The 23,511-nt window shown below is 36.9% G+C and overlaps 2 protein-coding genes across 4 annotated transcripts; one reads left to right on the plus strand and one right to left on the minus strand.

Annotated features, from left to right (window-relative positions):
• The first annotated feature begins 111 nt into the window (after window positions 1-111).
• patz1 (POZ/BTB and AT hook containing zinc finger 1) lies at window positions 112-13,428 on the plus strand. 3 transcript variants are annotated; one of them, XM_051112103.1, is made up of 6 exons: window positions 112-1,477; window positions 1,572-1,635; window positions 4,114-4,285; window positions 4,622-4,783; window positions 7,363-7,572; window positions 10,869-13,428. In XM_051112103.1, the coding sequence occupies exons 1-6, from the start codon at window positions 294-296 to the stop codon at window positions 11,330-11,332; spliced, it is 2,256 nt and encodes a 751-aa protein (XP_050968060.1). In that variant the 5' UTR covers window positions 112-293; the 3' UTR covers window positions 11,333-13,428. The 3 variants fall into 3 exon arrangements, with proteins under 3 accessions (XP_050968060.1, XP_050968062.1, XP_050968063.1); XM_051112105.1 differs by lacking the exon at window positions 7,363-7,572; XM_051112106.1 differs by lacking the exons at window positions 4,622-4,783; window positions 7,363-7,572.
• Window positions 13,429-16,678: 3,250 nt separating this feature from the next.
• Window positions 16,679-22,637, minus strand: slc2a11a (solute carrier family 2 member 11a). Its single transcript, XM_051111498.1, has 12 exons — window positions 22,349-22,637; window positions 21,904-22,002; window positions 21,608-21,768; window positions 20,913-21,037; window positions 20,662-20,791; window positions 20,342-20,490; window positions 19,845-20,032; window positions 18,665-18,775; window positions 18,311-18,412; window positions 17,654-17,729; window positions 17,393-17,520; window positions 16,679-17,053 (listed from the first exon to the last, which is right to left on the minus strand). The coding sequence occupies exons 1-12, from the start codon at window positions 22,367-22,369 to the stop codon at window positions 16,835-16,837; spliced, it is 1,509 nt and encodes a 502-aa protein (XP_050967455.1). The 5' UTR covers window positions 22,370-22,637; the 3' UTR covers window positions 16,679-16,834.
• Window positions 22,638-23,511: the final 874 nt, after the last annotated feature.

Consider the following 23,511-nt stretch of genomic DNA (forward strand, 5'->3'; position numbering starts at 1 on the left):
TTCGGTGTGCGACTAGTGTCCGCGCTTTGTCTTTGTGTTGAAGTAATGTATTAAAGTGTGTTAGAACAGAAAATATTAAACCCGAACGACACCCCCTCCCTTTAAGCAAAGGTCAAAGTTCACAGGAAGCTGGGGGGCTGCCATTTTTCCCCCTGCTAACATGTTAGATGCTAAAAAGGCGAGGAGTGGTGGTCGCTGCTGAGTGCTTCTGTTTATTGGGTGTTTGCCATTCGTTTGCGTTTGTCTACCTCTTCCGTCGTATGCGTTAGGCTCGGTTGTTGAATGAAGGCGGCATGGAGAGGACAGAACAGCCGTGGAATTCCTCCTACACGTACCAGGTGAGCAAACACAGCGCCGAGATGCTACACAACCTCAACAGCCAGAGAAAAGATGGAGGCAGGTTTTGTGATGTTATCTTGCGCGTCGGAGAGGAGAGCTTCCCCGCGCACAAGGCGGTGTTGGCGGCGTGCAGCGAGTATTTCGAGTCGGTGTTCAGCTGTCAGACGGAAGACGACGGCCAGGGCAAGGAGCTGGAGATGCACACGATCAGCCCCAAAGTTTTCCGAGACATCCTGGACTTCGCGTACACCTCCAAGATCGTGGTGCGCCTGGAGTGCTTCCCGGAGCTTATGACCGCGGCGAAGTTTCTGCTCATGCGATCTGTCATCGAGATCTGTCAGGAGGTTATCAAACAATCCAACGTGCAGATCCTCGTGCCTCCTTCCCGAGGAGGCGAGCACAGCCTGTTCAGGGCCGCGGAGCAGCTGTCATACCCCCTGCCCGTGGACATGTCAAACGGGAGCGTGTCCAACGGCGCGGTGTTTACCGACAACAATGACAGCGACAGTGGCGATCCGACGCAGCCGAGTAACAGCTCTCAGCCGGCCGCTCCCGGAGCACCAGCGGCCGACCGCTTAGCGGTTTCCCCTTTGGAGTTTCCCGGCAGCCACCTCAATAGCGACAGCTCCAAGCGAAGCAGAGGGAGACCCAAAAAAGAGCCCACAACAGAGCCGATCACTTACAACACCACCACCCCTCAAAACGAAAACGAGGGCCTTTTCTCCTGCGGGGTTTGTGGTAAGATGTTTCCAGACGACGTCCAGTTGAGAAACCACGAGACGCAGCACGGGACGTTCACCGGCGGCGTGAGCACGGGAGCGGAGCTGGTCGCTGTGGACGGCCCGACGATGATCTCTCATCCCCAGACGAGGTTCCAGGAAAACGGACTGCCCGCGGACAACCGTAAACGCGAGAGGACGAGACGACACGTTGCGTGTGATCTGTGCGGGAAGGTCTTCCGAGACGTCTACCACCTCAACCGGCACAAACTGTCACATTCGGGCGAGAAACCGTACGCGTGTCCGGTGTGCGGGCTGCGCTTCAAACGCAAGGATAGGATGTCTTACCATGTGCGGTCTCACGACGGCTCGGTGGGTAAACCGTATGTCTGTCAAAGCTGCGGGAAAGGTTTCTCCAGGTGAGTGTAGTCGTTTATAGATGCACTTAGTACAACTACAGCATTAGTTTATGTGTTTGTGTCATCATAAATGGTTTGTGGGATGTTTTTGTAGGCCAGACCATCTGAATGGACATATTAAACAAGTTCACACCACAGAGAGACCTCACAAGTGTCAGGTGAGATATACTTATCTTTAATATATACTCACTCTCACATTTCAAGTCTAAATGGCTTTTTTTTTCAAAAAGTGAATATCTGAATAATATTCCAGCCACTTAATGCCATTTAATGAAAGTGACTGGGGCAGTCATACTCCAAAATAACAAAAACCACTAAAAAAATACAATAAACGTGTTCCATACAACTTATGAACCCATATGATAGCTCTAGTTTGCCTAACTACCAGTTAACCAAGTGGCAATCAGTCTTATTTTTTGGATTTAAATTTAGACCAGTTTGTATTTTTATGTAAATTATTTTTAAAAGTTACACTCTACAAAATGCTGGGTTAAAAAGAACTTAGCTTGGGTTATTTCGCAACCCAATGCTGCGTAAATATCGGACAGAACACATGCTGGGTTATTTTGACCCATCTGGCTGACTCAACAATCTGGGTTGTTTTATTTTAGTTTATTTTTATTTAAAAATGATTATATTGCTGGCTTAAAATGGGATGGAAATTAAAAATCACACAGAATTATAGAGGCAACAGCAATAATCAAAAGATGAACATTTATTATTAAGCAAGAACACACATGGAAAGAAATCTAAGACAAATTGAATTTATTTTGGTGAATACAGAGTAGTTTACAATATTACATACATTTAAACTCGTAGTTTAACATTTTAATTTATGTGTATACAACAGTTTTCTGTAATCACTTTTTCATCGAAATCTCATGCCGGTGTATCACCAAAATCTGAGCTGGTGATGGGCTGCTGTTCGCAGGGGGAACTACGAACCTCAGACCACTGCTTCACACTTCACTCATAGCTGAAAGATGCCATGACTGACTCCACAACCTGCCCATAAAGAGTACTGAGATTAGAGAACATATTTTAACATCAAATTAAATGAAACTCAGTATTATAATGAATAAAATCAGTTTATGTTATGCAAGGCAAAAGGCATTTCCATCATGCGAAACGACCACTGTTGACTCCGCTGACTGACATTTCGTCCTTGTATGTTACGTTGCGCTACATAATATAATTTGCAGCATGGTAAAAATCTTATAAATTAAAATAAAATGTATACAAACCTTTATTTTGCACACCAGTGCTGAGAACTGCTCTCTCTTGTAGAGGACGCAAAAAGCCTGCGTTCTGACTTTAACTGAACAGCTGGGTTGTTTTGTCAGAGACAGGCTCAACCCACCGGTTGAGTAGAAAAAATAACAAGCATTAAATATGACCCAGCAGCTTAGTTACAGAAAATCTACCCAGCACCTTGGTAAAAATATTAGTAAACTGAAATGACCCAACAGGGTGAACCCAGTATTTGGGTTAAAAAAAATAACCCAGCATTTTTTAGTGTGTATGATCAGTTTTGCAGAAAAAGACTACCCTAAGCAATTTATGCAGCCACCCCTAAATGTATATTTTATTCACTTAAAATCTTTGGCAACAATCCACCCCCACCCAAACAATCAGAACTTCTCAATGAATCAGTTGCTGCAGTTCACAAATCTGGTCTCACTTGCTTACTTTCCATCCTAAATGGTATTCAAATTTAGAACGAGCGTGTCCCAAATCATAGTATGTTACAACTATGTGACAGAGTGGTCCATTAAAGATGCAATTATGACATGGCAGTATGTCCCAAAACTTGCCTAGTCTACTGTTACACACTCAAAAGTATGTACTTTTCTTAACAAAAAGAAGATATATGCAGCAAATTATTTATTTACATACCAGATTGACAAGGTTTGTTTAACTTGTAGTTATTGGGATTTTATTCAGACTAAAGCATCTACGTGACATTCGAAAAAACGAACTATTGCTTTAGTCCGACTGAAATAGAGCTTTTAAAGTGCAAATAAAAACACTGATGGTCACAGTGGTTAGCAGTTTGCTGCAAGAGATAGTTATCAGTAAATAATGACTTTAAGTTGACACGAAACGGAACTTAAATCAGTCACCTTTTCTACCGCATTGTGATGTGTATATGAGTAAAATAGCTTCTCAAACGAACAAATGGAGGGCAGGGCTGAATTTTGTCTATTGGACATTGACTGAGTTAATATTTTTGGTTAAAGATTACAAGGGTGCATGCATACATTTAAATTATTGATAATAAACACTGCAAAATTCTGTTTAAATAATAAAATACATTTAAATTTTGCTTTTAACCGTGACATTTTTGTTGATTATTCACTCAAATATATATTTTTGTAGATTTGGCTTCATTTGTTTTATGTAACACAGAAGTCTTATTCAACACTTTTAGGATAGGATGGCATGATCCTCTAATGATGGATTTTGTTGTTTTGGATCTTGACAACTCAGTCCTCATTTACATTCATTATATGTACAAGAGTGGAATTTACATATCTGAGTGAACTCCTCCATTAAATCAGCCTTGTGTTTGTAAAAACTCTCCTAAAAATGATCTCCCGCAAAATGCTTATAAACCGTATCTTGAAACATCTTAGATTTGCAATGCGTCTTTTGCAACACGAGATCGCCTGAGGTCGCATCTGGCATGCCATGAAGATAAGATACCATGTCAAGTGTGTGGGAAATTCCTCCGGGCTGCCTACATGACCGACCACTTGAAAAAACACAGTGAAGGACCTCATAACTACTGTGGAATATGCAACAAAGGTACCGATCAAACACACATTGAAAATAGCTAATTATTTATATTAGAGACGTTGCTTATATATGCAGCAGAACGTGTGCTTACAAAATACCCAGCTAATGATCCATGTTTTCATTGCCACTGACATCGTCCTTAGTAAGTTAGTTTAGGCTCACAGAAACTGATTGGCTTATTAATGCAGAAAACTGTCTAAGGGGAAAAGGCTTGAGTTTTAAATAGTACTGAAAAGGTTTGTGGCTTATACTTATATTTAATCTTTTGATTAATAAGAGTGTTGTTCTGTTTTTTGTTTTATTGTTTTTATTTGTTTTTCCCACTTGTTCTTCCGATGGTCTCAGGTTTTTCTACTGCATCCTACTTAAAGGTGCACGTAAAAACGCACCACAGCTCGTCCATGCTCCCTTCCTCTGCAGCACATCAGTTCCCTGAACCACGCACCAACAGACCACAGACGCACAACGGCGCCCCCTACCACTCAGGACGCCAGTGCGCAGTGGAAGGCAAGCAAGCCTCTCCCCACAGCGTCAAATTGTTGCTCGCTCACTTGCTGTCTTTTTCACTGCTGCTTATCAGATGCTGCATTTGCTTGCATATAAACTCACCCCGCAAACACAGATTGTAGCGCTGCGCATCTATCATTTATTGCAGCATAAAATGCAGGGATATATTGTTCAAAATTTGGCAGTTAGCTCTTTTCTCTCAGTGGATGAGAGGTTGTTTATGGGTTGTCTTTCACTTTTAAGAGGAATGTCAGGGATGAGTTTCTTTTGCTCAGTTGGTCGTTTTGTAAAACGGATACCAAAATGCACAATTGTAATCATACCTTTGTGTGACTGATGAAGTATTGAATATGTAGAGAGTGCTTGTAGGTTTTTGATAATAATGGGCGTTATTTAAAATATTCAAGCTTCATTTTAAAGGATTAGTTCACTTCCAGAACTAAAATTGACAGGTAATGTACTCACCCCCTTGTCATCCAAGATGTTCATGTCTTTCTTTAGTAGTAAAAAAATTGTTTTTTGAGGAAAACATTTCAGGATTTCTCTCCATGTAATGAACTTCTATGGTGCCCCCCAAATTTGAACTTCCAAAATGCAGTTTAAATGCAGCTTCAAAGGGATCTAAATCTAGGGTCTTGTCTAGCAAAATGATTGATTGTTTTTGTTTTTTTTTTAAATTACGATTTATATACTTTTTTTTACCTAAAACGCTTGTCCCATCTAGCTCTGTGTGAATAGTTTTTTTTTCCCAGTCATGACAGTTAGGGTACGTCTAAAAACTCCCGTCTCATTTTCTCCTCCAACTTCAAAATCGCCCTACATCGCTGCAGAAGTACCAACCCAGAGTTTACAAAGTGAACATGGAAAGAAGATCAAACACCCTTTACAAAAACAGGTAAAAACAGCAATATAGGGCGATTTTGAAGTTGGAAGAGAAAATCAGACGGGAGTTTTTAGATGTACCCTAACTGTCATGACCGGAAAAAAACAGTTCACACAGAGCTTGACAAGACAATTTATTTAGAGAATAACCGATCATTTCACTAGATGAGACCCTTCTTCTTTGGCTGGGATCGTTTAGAGTCCTTTGAAGCTGCATTTAAACTGCATTTTGAAAGTTCAGGTTTGGGGCACCATAGAAGTCTATTACATGGAGAGAAATCCTGAAATGTTTTCCTTACAAAATATATTTTCTTTACGGCTGAAGAAAGAAAGGCACGAACATCTTGGATGAAGGGGGTGAGTACATTATCTGTAAATTTTTGTTATGGAAGTGAACTAAACCTTTAAAGACAATATTTGACTTACAGGCAAAATATTAAAAGGAGACTAAAAATATTTACTTTTAAAGGAATAGAAATTAAAATTTGCTGAAAATATACTCGCCCTCAGGCTAAGGTGTAGGTGGGTTTGTTTCTTTATCGTAACAGATTTGGAGAAATGTAGCATTATTTTACTTGCTCACTCCTTTGCAGTGAATGGGTGCCGTCAGAATGAGGGTCCAAACATGGGTCCACATGACATCAGTTAACATCTTGTGAAGTAAAAAATTGCATTTGTAATAAAACAAGTCCATGATAATGCTTACTCTGGATTACTTGTGGATTATTGTGATGTTTTTGGGCTTTATTTCTGATGGCACTCATTCACTGCAGAGGATGCATTAGTGAGCAAGTTTCTCCAGATCTGTTCCGATGAACAAACAAACTCATTTACATCTCGGATGGCCTGAGGGTGAGTAAAATTTCAGCAAATTTTCATTTTCATTATTAAATAAGGTGCTTTGAGAGATGTAGTTGATTTAAGACATGAGTTAAATAATAGCTGCAGCCCTATCAATCAGCTTTGTCTGCTAGTCACTTACATCGCTGCTGATAAATTTAGCATGGCCATGTGTCCCATTCTGTGTCGCTTACTTATCATCTCCATCAAGTGCTGGCATAATGAAAGCGTTTTTGATCCTTCATTCATGCATGTCCACTTAAGTGCACATGTACACATTTCTGTGGATTTAATGGACCTTTTTCAAACAATTATTGCCATAAAATCCAGCAGCTTGTGATTGGGAATGAACATGATGGCAAACAATATGGAGACAGTATTTTTTTTCTAAAGAACTAGAAGTATTTTAGAATCTTTTCATGATCCCTTAGTAATGGAGATGCCAAGAGTTATGAAAATTATTTTTTTCTTGTTTCAAGTAGGTTATTAATGTTAAATACTATGTGAATTTACTATTAATGTAATGTAAGCTTTAGGGTTTAGGCAGTTAGTATGCAAAAAGCAATGCAGAAATGCATCAGAAAGGTGTCATTAACTTTACATCAGTGCAGAATTGTCATTACACTATCACTCCAACAGTATCATTGAGCTGCTGGCTTGGCATGTAATGCAAGAAAAAGATTCATTCATTTAAAACTTATTTTTGTCATTTTAGCATTGAACAAACAATGTTCATGATTGGTTTCTGAACTGATGTGAAGCTAGTGGTCATCTGACTGTATTGACTGCGAATTGTCCCCCTTGGTCTTTTCCTCTACCCATATCCTTTACCTCTTGGGGCGGTTACTGGCGTGTAGACCTTTGCACCAGTCGCCGGCTCGTGGTTACCTTTCCCGAGACAGAAGGGGCTTTTCGGGGGCTAACTGGGCCAGTTCTACCCCAGCCCGTCCCTCCGGCCCTGGGCCTGCAGCCTGAGCTGCTCTTGGGCAAGCCAGGTCCAACTCCCTATTTCTGGGAGTGCCGCTCTTCTGGAGCACCAGGGTTTCCACTTCACGGACCTCTTACAGGTCAGTACAGGCTGTTTGGAGGGTGGCAGTGTGGTGAGCCAAAGAACTGAGGATGTCTGGATGCTGTAACTGATAAATCTGGTGCAAATACCTGCTAATCACAGTTAGCATTTACAAGACTTTTAGGTCAAATGTTGGTCTGGTTTTAGTTCTTCCCTAATAATTGGCTCATCAGTGTTTTGCTCATGCGTTTGTCTAGTGGTTCCCAGTGCTGCTTGATTTTTCATCACCCACTTCTGACCTCTTTTGTCTTTCATAATTTATACTTTGGAAGAACTGGACTGTATTTAATCTTAGTGTCTGTAAAATCCCCTGTAACCAACTAGAGTTTAAATTATAATTTTTGTGAGTACAAAATAGTGGAATAGAGGAAAGGTGGGCAATGTACTGGTAGACACAATTAAATGGTAGAAATCTGTCAAACAGACCAGTAGAGATTTTCGACAATCGTCTCTATTTCGGTGACACATTCACTTGATGTTGCTGTGTGGCGTGGTCATGAAACTTTTTGTTTGCACACCTTTTTAAAGGGGTCTTCGGATGCCAAACTCACTTTTACATGTTGTTTAAACAAATGTGTGTTGGCAGTGTGTGTACACAACCACCTTATAATGATAAAAATCCACCCTATATAAGTAATATCCCCTTTTTTTAAATGAGGCCAATTTCCCTTTAGACCCGCCCTAAATGAGCTGAGCGAGCTGTGAACTGTCCGCCATTTGTTTCGACTCCAGTGCAGGAGAAGACAAGAATTTTTCCGACTGAGCGATTAAGGTGTTTTGTTGTTTGATGTAATACTGAACATTGCAGTTGTCATTTACTTTCAACATCTGAGCCACTAAAGACGCATTCTACCTAAATGCGTCTATGTTCGTGTGAATCATTCGGGGTTTTTTTTTTTTTTTTTTTTTTTTTGCATCTTTGCAATTGTCTTTCTTAATAATGTGCTAGTTAGCAAGCTTCACAGCTGAATCCGGCCAAAGTAAATATTATGGCTCGACACCTCAAAGAAGAGAGGGGCGGGGTGAGCAAAGCTCATTAGCATTTAAAGGCAAATGCACTAAAACAGCTCGCTTTGAAAAGGACTGATTTTTACAAAAAGGGTGTGTTTTACATTACCACTGAGAAATTTGAACCAAAGTCTGTTATAGACTTCGACCCTAAAGAATCATATCAACTTTTAGAAAATGGGCATTCGATGACCCCTTTAAGTATTGTAGTTTAAAAACAAGTGATTTTTAAGCTGTTAAAATGCATTCAGCAGTAAAAGAGAAATAATTACGGTATATGCACGCTGTTTGAGAGACTGTTTCTGAGTTATTTTTGCTGCTTTGTAGGCCTTGAACAGTTAAATACACACACTTGTGTGTCAAAATACCCGTCTTTGCAAGTATCCTTGTAAACACAGTAATTTAAGTTTTAAGTGAAAGCAAACAGCTGAGATAGAAAACACAGGTATATACACAGTATATAGGATCCAGGCAGTTCTTAAAGTAACAACAGACACATATTCCTGCTGTCTGTCATTCATATCAATCAAATAACAAAAGAGAGAAAATCTCTCACTGCTCTTGACAAAATCACTTCTGTAACTTTATTATAAAGAAAAATGTACTAGTTTAAACAGTCAAGAATATGCAGTGTTTTTATACAATTCCTTTATACAATGAGTTTCTTATCTTATTTTTTTTTTTTTCAAGTTTAGGCTAGTATTAGTTTCTTGTGGTATTGACACTGGTGACAAGAATTATGAAATTTCTATTGAATCAATAATTTTATTGTAAAGACCTTATTTAAAGCAAAAATAATTATATCGTGATACATATAGTTACCATGAGATAAAATGACTCCGTATCATGATATAAGATTTTGGTCATATCGCCCACCCCTAGAATAAAGTGAGAAGGACTGGAACTCTAGACCCTTGGTATTCAACACGTTGTTCATAGTGTGAACATGTAATGCTTTAATGAGAGTGTTGTAGCACAAGATCTTATTTTTCCCCAAATATAGTGCTTCTCAGCCAATCAGAAATGATCTTTGGTCTCATGCTCTAAAGTGTCGCTCTGTTGTTAGTAGCTAGGATAACTGCTTAGTTAGCTAGGTCAGGCTAAATTTCGTTAACATGCATGTGGAAAAAAGTGAGCATCGATCATTTAGAGCAGAGTAGAAAATATTTTTTTTCTGTGGTTGTTAATTTGGTGTGGGGAAGTGCCTACTTTGTGGTAAAGAAGGGATAGTTTACTCAAAAATTTAAATTCTGTCATCATTTACTCACCTTGTGAGTTGTGAGTTTGACTGCCTTTCTTTTGTGGAACATACAAGAAGATATTTGAAGAGATTTTCTTATCCATACAGTTTAAAGTTGTTTGATTCCTAGAGTTTTTTTTTGTTTGTGTCATCTTTTGTGTTCCAGACTAGAATAAAAATACATACAGGTTAGGAACAACTTGAGGGTGATTAAATGATAAACAAAATAAAAACGCAAGGAATTTGTCCTTTTTGTGCCTGAACAAAGCTAGTGCTCTGGAGCCTAAAGGTACTCACTGGGCTGAATAATCCGAAATATTATTTTTCCATAAAGCGTTGTACACAATAGGATGCAGTTTTCCTTTATTAAATTTCTCTTTCTTACACAAAGTGTAACGGCACAAAAAAAAGAAATGGACAAGCCACAATATACAGTTGAGGTCAAAAGTTTACATACACCTTGCAGAATCTGCAAAATGTTAATTATTTTTCCAAAATAAGAGGGATCATATAAAATGCACATTATTTTTTTATTTAGTACTAATAAGATATTTCACATAAAAGATGTTTACATATAGTCCACAAGAGAAAATATATATTATTTAACATATTTATAAAAATAACCCAGTTCAAAACATTACATATGCTTGATTCCTAATACTGTGTTGTTACCTGAATGATCCACAGCTTTTGAACGGGGTCATTTTTATAAGTTAAACTATTATTTTGACTTGTGGACTATATTTAAACATCTTCTATGTGAAATATCTTCAGGTCAGTACTAAATAAAAAATAACACGCATTTTGTATGGTCCCTTTTATTTTGGTAAAATAATTAACGTTTTGCAGATTCTGCAAGGTTTATGTACAATTTTGACGTCAGCTGTAATGATCAGTGATAACCAAGCGGTTTACACAAGTTGTTGTGGTCATGAGGGTTATTTTTAGACATGTTGCTTAATGTGAGGCTCCTTCTCTCTTCCTATGTATCTCTCTGTCCCCTTCCTTCCCTGATATCCCCTTCCCCACTCTTGTGTTTACCTCAGACGGGCAGGAAAATGCTGGGAAATGCCCCCATCAGGATTCTGATGGATCGGATGCAGTTTTCGGTGATCTTTCCAACGGAACGGACCTCAAGGCTGAACAGAAAGTCGAGGGAGAAGAAATGGAGGTGACATCTTTCATCTTCAATGGCCAACCTGAGGATACAGTGACCTCGCCGGGGGGATCCAAAAACATCCAAAAAACAGACCAAGAAAAGAAGTTTGCCTGCGGCGACTGCGGTCAGACTTTCCGCACGAAGTCTTACCTCAACAAGCACCATCACCGGGTTCATAAGAAACGTGCTGCCGCCGGGTCCGGTCTCGGTGATCTCAGCTCTCCCTTTTCTCCCCAACAGAATATGTCACTTCTGGAATCCTTTGGCTTTCAGATCGTCCAGTCAGCCTTCGCCTCCTCACTAGTGGACTCTGAAATGGGCAGCAGTGGAATGGGTTTAGGGGAGAAATGACCCCTTTGAGATACAGACATTTCTTATAACTTAATTGGACAACCAAACTTTTGATAACTGCGAGTTTAGTCTGTCTCATACTCTTTGCCGCCATATGTAGACTACTTTTTGTTTCGTTTTTTGCTTCGTATTATTATAATGTTTGATAATGTTCTGACTTTGCCATCATGGATGCCATTTTGATTCCATCTTGGTGTGAAGCAGCTAATGTGTTTATTCCACTCTCGACAAATCCTCAGTTTCATTGGTCTGTCCTTTTCACTTTCGACATGTATGTGTATCACGTGTCTTTCAGCTTCCAGATGGTGGATTGAGGATGATGTTTGCTTTAAAAGACAAACTGATGCCCCAAACTTTTCAGAATGTACCTCTAGGTTATTTTTTTCCCAGACTTACCTCACAGAGAAACATAACATTAGTGATTATTGCAATTTTAACAGTCTAATCAAAAGTTTCCACATTAAGACAAGGAAATGACCGTTACAACAACTAGGTTTAAAACGTAAATGTTTTAGACTTTTTCTATACGAATTACTTTAACGAATATTTAAATGATTTTAAATCCTAGGCCAAATAATGGCTGTTATCTCAGTAATGTTTGTGGTGTTTCTTTGTTTATCATTGGTAGTTCTGAGACAGATTGTTTTGGGTCACAAAAAGTATGTCAGTTTTTAATGTCCAACAGGGACCAATTTCAGGTTTCACTGTAAGATATAGCAAGAAGCAAAGAATATATTTTATTAACTTATTGATACCAGTGTCCAAGTCTCCTTTACGAAAAGGTATATATTGAGTTTTGTTGCGACGTGCTATTTTCTTGAATCATGCAGCCGACAGGAGGACGCCGTGAGAGTGTTGACATGTATGTATGAGTACACGTATGTATGCTGCGGTCTCTCCAATGTCCTTTATCTCTAGAATGTAATATAAACAGAGGGCTTTGTAATCTTTTTTTAATATATCAGAGTTTTTCTAAGTGGTTCAGTACATTCCTGCTTAACTTAAAGTCTTGTCACTATACATGACATGTAACATTCATATATATATAAAACAAATATGTATATATGTATGGCCAATTATATTAGTTTATGTAAACAGGGTCCTTGTATATAGATATTTTCCTTGGCCTTGTTGAACGAATGGATCTTTCTTTTCTTTTAAGAGTATTGTTTTAAGTTGATACTGACAAATCCATAATTTAGTTGTGTCTTTATTATTATGCAAGTATTTGAGTGTGTGTTTGGTGTTACCCTGTTCCTCTTACTCTAAATGCAGTGTTAATGCTGGTTACCTTTACTTTTATTTTTACCCTGCCGGTTAGTAGTATAGTGTACCATTAATGTGTTTGGAGTATTTGGAATGGCAGTTTGTACAATGTTGCCGAGGTTTTGCAAGCAGTCATTTTTGACGGGAGCTATTAATGACGTAATATACACAAAAAAATCTTTATTTTATTACATTATGTACTTGTTTGACTTTATGTGCAGCCGTAAAATCTGGAGCGGATTTCAGATTTGACTAATCACTGCTAAAATCAGATCACAACATCTGTTAATTGATTGCAGTTTTACGCTTCTAATAGTAACAATCATTGTTTGCCCAGTGAGTGCGATCTGAATTTTTGCGGCCCTTATTTATTTACACATTTTATGTTGTAGTAATTTGTTATTTGTTTGTCTTATATGGTGTTCTGGCTTATTACATCACTGGAAATGTTTGTTTGTTTTCTGGCTTATGTATTTGTATATTTGTATGTTGCAAAGTGCCTTCCCAGTACTGATTGTGAACAGCGATGGGTAGGAAAAATCTGTCATTTAAAGGACCTATCTTATAAAAACCATATACAACAGAGTTGCATTGACACTTTTGTATAAAGACATGCACATAGAAAGGTGTACATTTGTACGTTTGGTATTCTACCTTTTTTGTTTTCTGACAAAATGTTGTTTCTCTGCAATTTATGTCACAACGTTGATCAATTTTTGGACATTTGGATATAAGCATACTTTTCTATTGATGTTTGTTTTTGTACACTGTTTTTGTGTCTCTGTCTATTTGGTACAGAGATGGGTATAAAATAAAATTGTATTTGAGAATTTTCTTTCTTGTGATGAGCACTTCAGAATAATGCAATCATAACATAATATACTTCATATATATGTGACCCTGGACCACAAAACCAGTCTTAAGTGGCCGGGGTTTATTTGTAGCAATAGCCAAAAATACATTGTATTGGTCAAAATTATTGATTTTTCTTTTATGGCAAAAATCATTGTGAAATTAAGTAAAGATCATGTTCCATGCAGATATTTTGTAAAATTGCTACTGTAAATGTATGAAAAACAAGTTAAGAACATTATTTGAAGAACTTTAAAGGCAATTTTCTCAATATTTAGATTTTTTTGCTCCCTCAGATTCCTGATTTTTGAATAGTTGTATCTCGGCCAAATATTGTCCTATCCTAACAAACTATGCATCAATGAAAAGCTTATTTATTCAGCTTTTATATGATGTATAAATTTCAATTTTGAAAAAATGACCCTTATGACTGGTTTTTGTGATCCATGGTCACATATGTATAATTAGGTTATTAAATGAAGTTTCAGCATATAATAGAAAACCAAAATTATGCTTTTCATTATTGCTAATATTGTACATACCTACACACACAAGCATGAATATAGTACTGCCATGACAGAGTTTCCACAGCCAATCCATTTCCTGCTGCTTGAGACAATTGTAAAGAAAATCAAGTAATGACCAACTTGACTCACAAAATATTTACTCGAAGGCTTGTTTCATTGACACCAGTTTCATTAAAGAGGTAGTCCATAACTTTCGTAAAGCACAGATCCAAGGTCTAAGGTATCAGTGACTGTGTCAGTTTATGTTTTTTTTTTTTTTTAAGGTTGTATGTCTTTGAAATTAACCATTCACCATATTCTCGTTTTATTTATGTGCATTATTACATAATGCAGTAATGTTACAATCAGCAGGCTGGTTTTACAGGGGTTTTGGCCACTTCCTTAGCTGGTCAGGCTGGGAGACCAGCTGGAACAACCAACTAAAACCAGCTTGATCAGGCTGGGAGACCAGCTAAGACCAGCCAACCAGCTTAGGCTGGTTTTAGCGTTTTTTTTCCCCCAGCAGGGTCCATATGTATTAATTAGCCCCGGCAACAGACAAGTACAAATTGTGCACGGGAAATGCAGAAAGTCACACTTAGCGAGATTTGAAATGTTGGAAATGTAAGTTGAAAGAACACCCTGGTGAAAAAACCAGCATATGCTGGTAGCTATGTTTTGATGCTGGGATGCTGGTTAGGTATGTTTTGATGCTGGTTTAAGCTGGTCTTTTGCTGGTCTATGCTGGTCCTTAGCCAGCAACATGACCAGCATGAACCAGCAAAGGACCAGCATAGACCAGCATAGACCAGCAAAAGACCAGCTTAAACCAGCATCAAAACATACCTAACCAGCATATGCTGGTTTTTTCACCAGGGAGCAGTGTATGTAAGCGTTGAAGTGTAGTATGAATAGATGAATAGAAAGGTGTTTGCTTAATTCAGTTAGATATATTTAAAAAAAGCGAAAGGAAAACCTTACATAGAATTACATCTTCTCTCACCCTCTGCCGTGCACTCCTAAGTCCATACAACTTGGTGGAGGTTCACCTGAGGACTAAGGTAAATATTAGCAATGCCAGTGAAAACGAGCACTTATAGTCAGCCCAAAACAATAACCAACACAAACGTACTTTGGTTCGATGCAGTGTTAATTTTTTTTCTTTCTTCCTTTGTTCCCAGCTTGTAGTATTTCAGGCTCAGCAAAACGTTTATTTGCGTTGGTTTGGATTTCTAAACCAATTCTTTAGCTCATTGACGCCATCTGTTGGTATGATGGTGTGACTATTGCACTTCTAATTTTGACGTGATTACAAAGAGTCATTTAGTTTGAGTTTGTCAAATTTAAGGGTTAAATTCGAATATAAACAGTATTTCAATCCACAATATATATTTTTTGTTACATCTGTTCATAATGCAGTGCAATAATTTGCAAGATTCTTTGTTTTATTTAAAAAACGTTTTACGACTGTCGTAATTAACATGATAGATAAAACAAGCCGTCCTATTAAATTCAAGTTTTTGAATATGCAAAGGCTAATAGATTTAAATGGTTTTCTAAAACCAAAAACAAAGCAGGCTCTTAGGTTACTAGTTACGTTTTAAAAAAATAACTCATGCTGAGTATTAAAAAACCTCAAGCCATTTTTAAAAGTATGAGAAAGCCCTAAACACATCTGTTCACACACACATACTACATGCGCACAAATATGTATGTTAGACACTTACACAGTTGGTTACAACATGTGCACACACAAAAGTGTTTCAACACAAAAAGTGTTTCAATTATTTACGTTTGCACGTGCACAAGCGTTTTAATACTTTAAATGCATGTACTTCTGATGAAGTGTTTTAATTATTTATGATAATTACGATGAAAATAATAAATATGAATTCAGTGGCACAGTCCGCTAGTATGCATCTACTGGTATAAAGTAATACTTTTATATTTTGAAAAATGTCTATTAAATGTTTTTTACAATGTCCTATCATAAGTAAATGTATTTACTAAGCACAAACTGTGCAAATGTATGTAGCATGTAGAATAAAAACGCGTACCTTAAGAAACTATTTTTTATTTGTGTATGTAGAATATATTATTTGTATTTTAAATTAAGTTTACCAAAAAGTCTTCCACTTTTGCTGACTTCACCCTAATTTTAATAAATAAGCGACAAAAACCAAACGGTCTGTTGTATAAGTATTTTATGACAAAATTAACAACTTAAGTATTAATAACTTTGATGTATGAGAATAACACATCAAGGTCTGTAGCTGTCAAATATAAAATTGCATTAAACAGAACAGCAAGTTGCAAGAACTTTAAGTATGGTTGCCCATTTAAGCAGATAATCTAGCAGAAATAAGCAACAGATTTAGCAAAATAGTCTTGTTAATCTGTTCTAAACACCAGCCAGAATCACGTGTTTACTATGAACTTAAGATCTCTGTTGCCATAGAAAAGCTTCAGGGGTTGACCGCAGTAAGAGTGTTGCTGAGTCACTCTGACCTTAAGGAGAAACATTCAGCAGAATTGTTAAACTGCACACCCTCAATGACTCTGCCAAAGTCATCTTACCTAAGCGTTATCTTAAACCATCTCCTGTATTAAATGTACTAACAAAACCAGATTTTGTTTTTCTTGCCTGATGGGAAACATAGTAAAGGGAGCTACAGACTTAAAGCACTTCTTGGATGAATCAAGTAGTCAAAGCAAGTCAGTCTAGTGATGCAGAATATAACATTTAATCAGCAAGTAATGCGTGTACAAAGAGACATGACAAGATGTATCCTAACTGTGTGGCGAAGAATAATTAAGGCATCATTTTAAAGACATTTTTCAAAAAATAATAATTTAGTGGGTGAGAATATGTAACACTCTATAAGGCAGTGGAGTGAATGATTTCCGCTAGTTGGTACTGAGCTTGTTTTCCTTCGGGATACATATTCATCTGTCCACGGTAGTTGAGTCTGTAAAACTCTTTAGTGATCATCGATAAGGTCTTTCCTTTGGTTTCAGGTAGAACCATCTGAATATATAAAGCAGTCAGGAGGCACACAGCCCCAAAAGGCACAAAACAATACTGTCCTAAACCACTCTGCAAAAACACACACAGAAAACATTCAAATTAATTAAAATATCTAAAAATCATTTAAACATGATACATTGCTTTTTGAAAAAACAAAATAAGCTGGTTAGGTATGTTTAGAAGCATAGCAGCTGGTTTGAGCTGGTTTAAGCTGGTCATGTGCTGGTCCTAAGCAACTAGCTCCTGCTCATAACCAGCTTATAACCAGCTCAGGACAAGCTTAAACCAGATCAAACCAGCTGCCATGGTTCAAAACATACCTAATCAGAATATGCTGTTTTTTTCAACAGGGTTTACTTAGCATTTATATTAACATAAGATATTAAAACATTTTTTTTGAGTTCTCACCACAAGGAAAGGGAAGACCATCCCGATAATGAAGAGGTTCAGCCACATTAAAGAGCCTGCGATCATGTAGGCAGCAGGACGTGTTGTCTGGTTAAAAATCTCTGTTGGGAGGATTCCAGTCACCCCAGCTATGGTATTAAGAAAAAAACACAGTGTTTATAAATGTAAAAGCACAGTATGAACTGGTTACTTTTATATATATATATATATACAATATATATATTGTAGCTGTACTGTAGCTGTCAGAGTGTTGTAATTCACCTGGTCCCATGCCAAAACTGAGAATGTAAGTGAAGATGCAGGTCATGCTCAGGTAAGGCATCCAGGTAGCCAAATTCTATTGGGTGAAAGGTAAAAACGTAGGTTTTATTTAAAAGGATAGTTTAACCAAAAAAAGAAAATTCTGTTATTAATTACTCACTCTCGTGTTGTTCCAAACCGATAAGACCTTTGTTAATTTTCAGAACACAAATTAAGATATTTTGAATGAAATGTTGGTAGAATGGAACATTTTTGTTTTCTTTGCGCACAAATATATTCTTGAAGCTTCCGAAAATGACAGTTGAACCACTGATGGACTATACTAATAGTCACATGGACTATTTTTACGATGTCCTTACTACCTTTCTGTCCTTGAATGTGTCAGCATTTGTGTTCTGAAGATAAACAAAGGTCTTATGGGTTTGGAACAACATGAGGGTGAGTAATTAATGACAGAATTTTCATTATTGGGTGAACTATCCATTTAACCAAAGATGACGTCTATTCAGGTGAACACCTTAGATGACGTTAAAGTTAAAGTTGGACATTATGTGTCCACTTTGAGGTTAGACATTAGCTTTTACATAACTTCTCATGTGACTATGTGTGTAATGGTAAAGGGAGAAAAGGGGTAATGCAACACTGAATAATACACACCTCAAGTGAAAGAGCCACAGTGAAGACCACAGCCCATCCAATCATGAGAACATAGCCGCCCATCAACATCAGCCTTCTACCTAACCTTTCTATCAACAGGTTCTGAAAACATACACAGATTTAAAATTCATGTCATTCTAAACAGAAATGATTCAGTATTCAGTTACACTATTAAAATTATTAATGTAGGTTTCCAGACAAATTATGAGGGACTAAAACACTTGTCCAGTCCAGACTGATAAGCCTAGCATTTGGGGTGAATTATTTCACTCACACTATGCAAGTGGATCAAAGGATTGCCTGTGTAGTTCTGGGACAGTTACATAATTGATAACAGACAAATGGGAGACTCACACACAAAATGCAAGCGGTGAATTCACACATCCCTGTGCCAATGGTCACATATTGGATCTGTCCTGCAGATATACCCGCTTCTTGGAACACATAGGATGCATAGAAGTAGATCTGAGGATTGAAAGAAAAGGTCCTTAATCTTTTGAATTTATGAGTGTGAAAAACACACACACCAGGGCTAACACTTGAAATCCTTGTAAAGCATTTTGAGTTATGTAAAAAAACGTGTTAGGTACAGGAGAGATTTACCAAAGCTTTATGCAAGGAAAGTCAATTGGTCATTTGCTATTTTAGTATTACATTTAATTTACAGAAAATAATCGAATGTGTTTTTTAAGGTTTTTAACAGGTCACATTTAATCACAAATGTTGAATAACTAAAGGGAAAATTACTAAAGAAATGAATATATAATATTAATGCTCACCATTTTATATGATAAAGATAAAAATGATATACAGTACCGTTCAAATGTCTGCGGTCAGTAAGATTTTAATGTTTTTAAAAGAAGTCTCTTATGCTCACCAAGACTGCATTTATTTGATAAAAATACAGTAAAAACAACAACATTGTAAAATGAATTACAATTTAAAACAACTGTTTCCTATTTTTCCTAGTCTTCAGTTTTTAGTGTCTCATGATCCTTCAGAAATTATTCTAATATGTTGATTTGGTGCAAGAAACATTTCTTTTGAACTTTATAACACTTTTTGAACTTTATGTTCATCAGAGAATATAAATATTATTTGGTGAAGGTAAAGTTCAAAAGAACTATTTATTTGAAATTTAATGCATTCTTGCTGAATGAATAAACAAATAATTACATTTAAAAAAACATTACTGACCCCACAGTTTTGAACATAAGTACAAATACCATTTTTTTAAAAAATCATTAGGGTAATACTTTATCTAATATTAAGACATTAACTAATCTATTTTAACTTCTGATAACTGCTTTGTGTCTGTTTGCATGCATTTTTTATCCCCTGGACGCATGAAGACACTTTCAAATATTAACATCAAACCTGCAACATAAGCATTCATTCTCATGAACTGCTGGGTGTGTTTTCTTTGGTTAACATTCAGTTTATGAAGCAATGCACCGGTGATCCAGTGCAACTTGAATTTTCAACTAAGAGCCAAAGATATAATGGAAAAGATTGGACAGAGGGAGGGTCTCACCGAGTCATTACCACACAGTTGCATGGCACAGCTCAGTACCACCACAGTGATAAGCTGCCAGCGAACGCTGCGATCAGTCAAAAGCTCCCACGGCTGTTTGGCACACTCTCCCTTGGTTTCGTTCTGTTCCTGCAGAATCTCATCCAGCTCTTCTCTCTGCACCTCACCGCCTCGCAGACGCCGCAATGCTGCGGTACAAACACCATTAATGTATAAAATCATGTGTGAGAATTACATGCAGCTTTCCAAAATATCAGAGATCACGATGAGATAAGTAAAGAGATAGTTCATCCAAGCATGTATGACTTTCTGGGCCTTGAACGTGTCAGTTGTGTTGCTGTCTATACAGGGTCAGAAAGCTCTCGGATTTCATCAAAAATATCTTAATGTCTTAAGACGAATAAAGGTCTTGCGGGTTTGGAATGGCATGAGGATGAGTAAATAAATGACAGAATTTTCATTTTTGGGTGAACTATCCCAAACTGAGGATCTCATACCTGTTAGGCAGGCCTTTTTGTCTCCACAGTCGATGAGGAGGTAGCGGGGACTTTCTGGAAACCAGGGCAAGGTGAGGAGTTGGAATATGCCTGGAATAGCATTACTAGCCAATAAGTACTGCCAACATGGCTCACTACCTAACAACTCTCTGAAAAAAAAAAAAAACACACAGGCATTTTAAAATAAGTCATGCTTGTCTATTTAATTTTGGCATGTTTTAAATGCACCTCATAAACTCTTTAAATTAAGAAAATTCTTAACATTACATAACAAATCACTCTCATTAACTGCTTTGCATCAAATATACAGTATAATGTACCTCAGACTGACCACCTGTCCCAAAACAAGTCCAAAAGAAGTGAAGACAGCTGAAGACAGGGCCACGGCCCCTCGTAAGTGCTTCGGTGCACTCTCACCAAAATACATGGGCTGTACATTCATACTGATGCCTGAATGTAAACAGAAAAGATGGTTTATTCTAATACCAGGAAGAAACTAGCAACCTCAGTCTCAAAATATAAAGTGTGCATTAACGAAATTGCATTTACAAGTAAAATATATAAACAGTACCTGCATTTATGCCAACCAAAAATCTGGAGATGATAATCATCTCAAATGACCTTGCTGTTCGGCTCAGAAATGCAATCAGTGAACTTGATAAGAGAAAGACATTGTTCAGCAACATAGTCTTCTTCCTTGGAAACAAGAACATAACAGGGCATACTATAAAGATTTATTACTTATTTGTGACTCTAGACCACAAAACCAGTCTTAAGTAGCATGGGTATATTTGTAGCAATAGCCAAAAATATATTGTATAGGTCAAAATGATTGATTTTTCATTTATGCCATAAATCATTACGATATTAAGTAAAGATCGTTTTCCATTAAGATATTTCCTACCATAAATATATCAAAAATTAATTTTTGATTAGTAATATGCATTGCTAAGAACTTCATTTGGACAACTTGTTGATTTTCTTAATATTTCGATTTTTTTGGACCCTCAGATTCCAGATGTATCTCTGCCAAATATTGTAACAAACCATACATCAGTTGGAAGCTTATTAATTCAGCTCTCAGATGATGTATACATCTCAAATTTAAAAACATGACCCTTATGACTGGTTTTGTGGTCCAGGGTCACATTTAAAGTTCACTATTTTTATTTTATTTTTTTACATTTAAATCATATTTAAATAAGTCTAAATAAACATAAACTTTAATGTGTAAATTATACTGTATAACAGCAATATTGACTTTACCTTCCAAAACGTACAGACATTGGCCCCGCTATGAGGGCCCCAATAAAGCCTCCCAGTGAGAAAATGGAAACGATAAAGGTCCATATTAGTGTGACCTCATAAACTCCCAATTGTATTCCCCATCGCTCCTGAAATGTCTCGTTGACAAAGTTTTGAATGAACTGCAATAAGGAACACAGAAAAGAAAACTGGTAATTAGCATTAACAGATACAGAGACAATTAATCTAAAAGAAATATATGCAAATATTTGTACTTTTTCATACACACAAAGTAAGTGAAATACTCTGTCCCTTACAACAGTCGGTGCATTCATTATGGCCAGGTTGTATCCATATTGCAGAGTTCCACCAATAGCTGTAGAGGTCACCATTAATGCCAAAGTATATGCATGACCCTGATTAGACAAATCAACTAAGATGTTAACAGACATTTAATGAACTTCCTGGCAACAAAACAAATTAACTTCACAACAAACAATACTACAATTAAATAATTAAATTACTATTAAACATTTATTTTCTAAATGTCAATATATGATGTTATGAACCTGTAGAAAGTATTTTTAAAAAGGCTCTTGATGTGCTCCACAAATGTATTTTTTTAAATCATATTTTAAACAAATATCTGTATTAGTAGTAGTTATATATGACTTAACAGTACAACTCACAGGTGTATTTAATTTAAAATTAAAAATCAGTCTAATGAAAAAGAACACCAACAATAGGGCTTAAACTTTCTACCGTCTTCTCCTTTGTAGTCATGCTGTCCTCTTTGTATGTACTAATATTGCTTTGAGAAAAATAATCCAGAGGATGAAATCCACGAACAGAGAAGGTAGTTGTCACTGATGCTCTGAGAAAGGCGCAAAGGAACCAGAGGTCGAGACTATGACACACGTCTACAGATGTTACAGCTAATAATAAGTAACTTCAGAATAGTTTAACCAACTTGACTAGATAAAAGAATGTTGTAAAAGATTTTCGAATTGTGTTGAGAACACCTGCTCCTTACAAACCATACGTAGGCATTGTGTCCACTTTAAAGTCCAAGTCCATTTAAAAGAAAGTGAGATCGTATTAAATTGGACTTCAACTCCACCTATCGGAATATAAATATAACTGTAGGTGCTGTAAAGCACAATATTTACGTGTTAATTTTATTTTTAAGAATAAAAATTATTTTCAGCTTGTTTTAAATTCAATCATCACATGCACTTTATATTTTTGGAATAGCATAGAATAGCAGCAATAATATTAAGCCAATCCATTCATTCCATTAGGGGGCAGCATAATATTATATTTTTGCACTCTTGCAAGTTTGTGCTCTTATGTTAAATTGCATAAATAAATAAACACATGGGTAAAACCTTGGTTTTTGGTTGACCTATGAAATAAATTATCATTTACCATACTCTGATCAGTTTGGGTAACACAAAAAAATGCTTAACTGACCTAAAATCTGGACATTTGGTTCAGTTCTTACCCTTATGTGTTGCAACATTAGACCATTTTAACCAGTAATATGCCTACCTGTGGGAGTGGATTGGAAGAAGAAGCCACATCTAACATGTAAAGGTAAACATGACAATAGAAATAGAGATTAGATGTAGCCAGTGTAACCAGGACCCTACTGCTTCTAAAGAAATTACTGACCAATAATAAAAAAAAAGCTGTATCTCACACATTTTCAGTAAACGTTTAACAATAAATTAAAAAATTAATTCTAATTTAATAAGTAATTAGCTCTAAGCAATGTCACAAAATAAATACGCGTAGTTAAAAAAAAAGTAAAACTGAAAACAATAATGCACGCCTCTCTTTAGCTTAAACTAGCGCACGTACGCGCACGCACGCACGCGCGCACAAGGGTGTGGAGATGGTTCTGTGCTATGAGTGATTATTAG

Source organism: Labeo rohita, chromosome 6 (genome assembly GCF_022985175.1).
Source record: "Labeo rohita strain BAU-BD-2019 chromosome 6, IGBB_LRoh.1.0, whole genome shotgun sequence".
Lineage (NCBI taxonomy): Eukaryota > Metazoa > Chordata > Actinopteri > Cypriniformes > Cyprinidae > Labeo > Labeo rohita.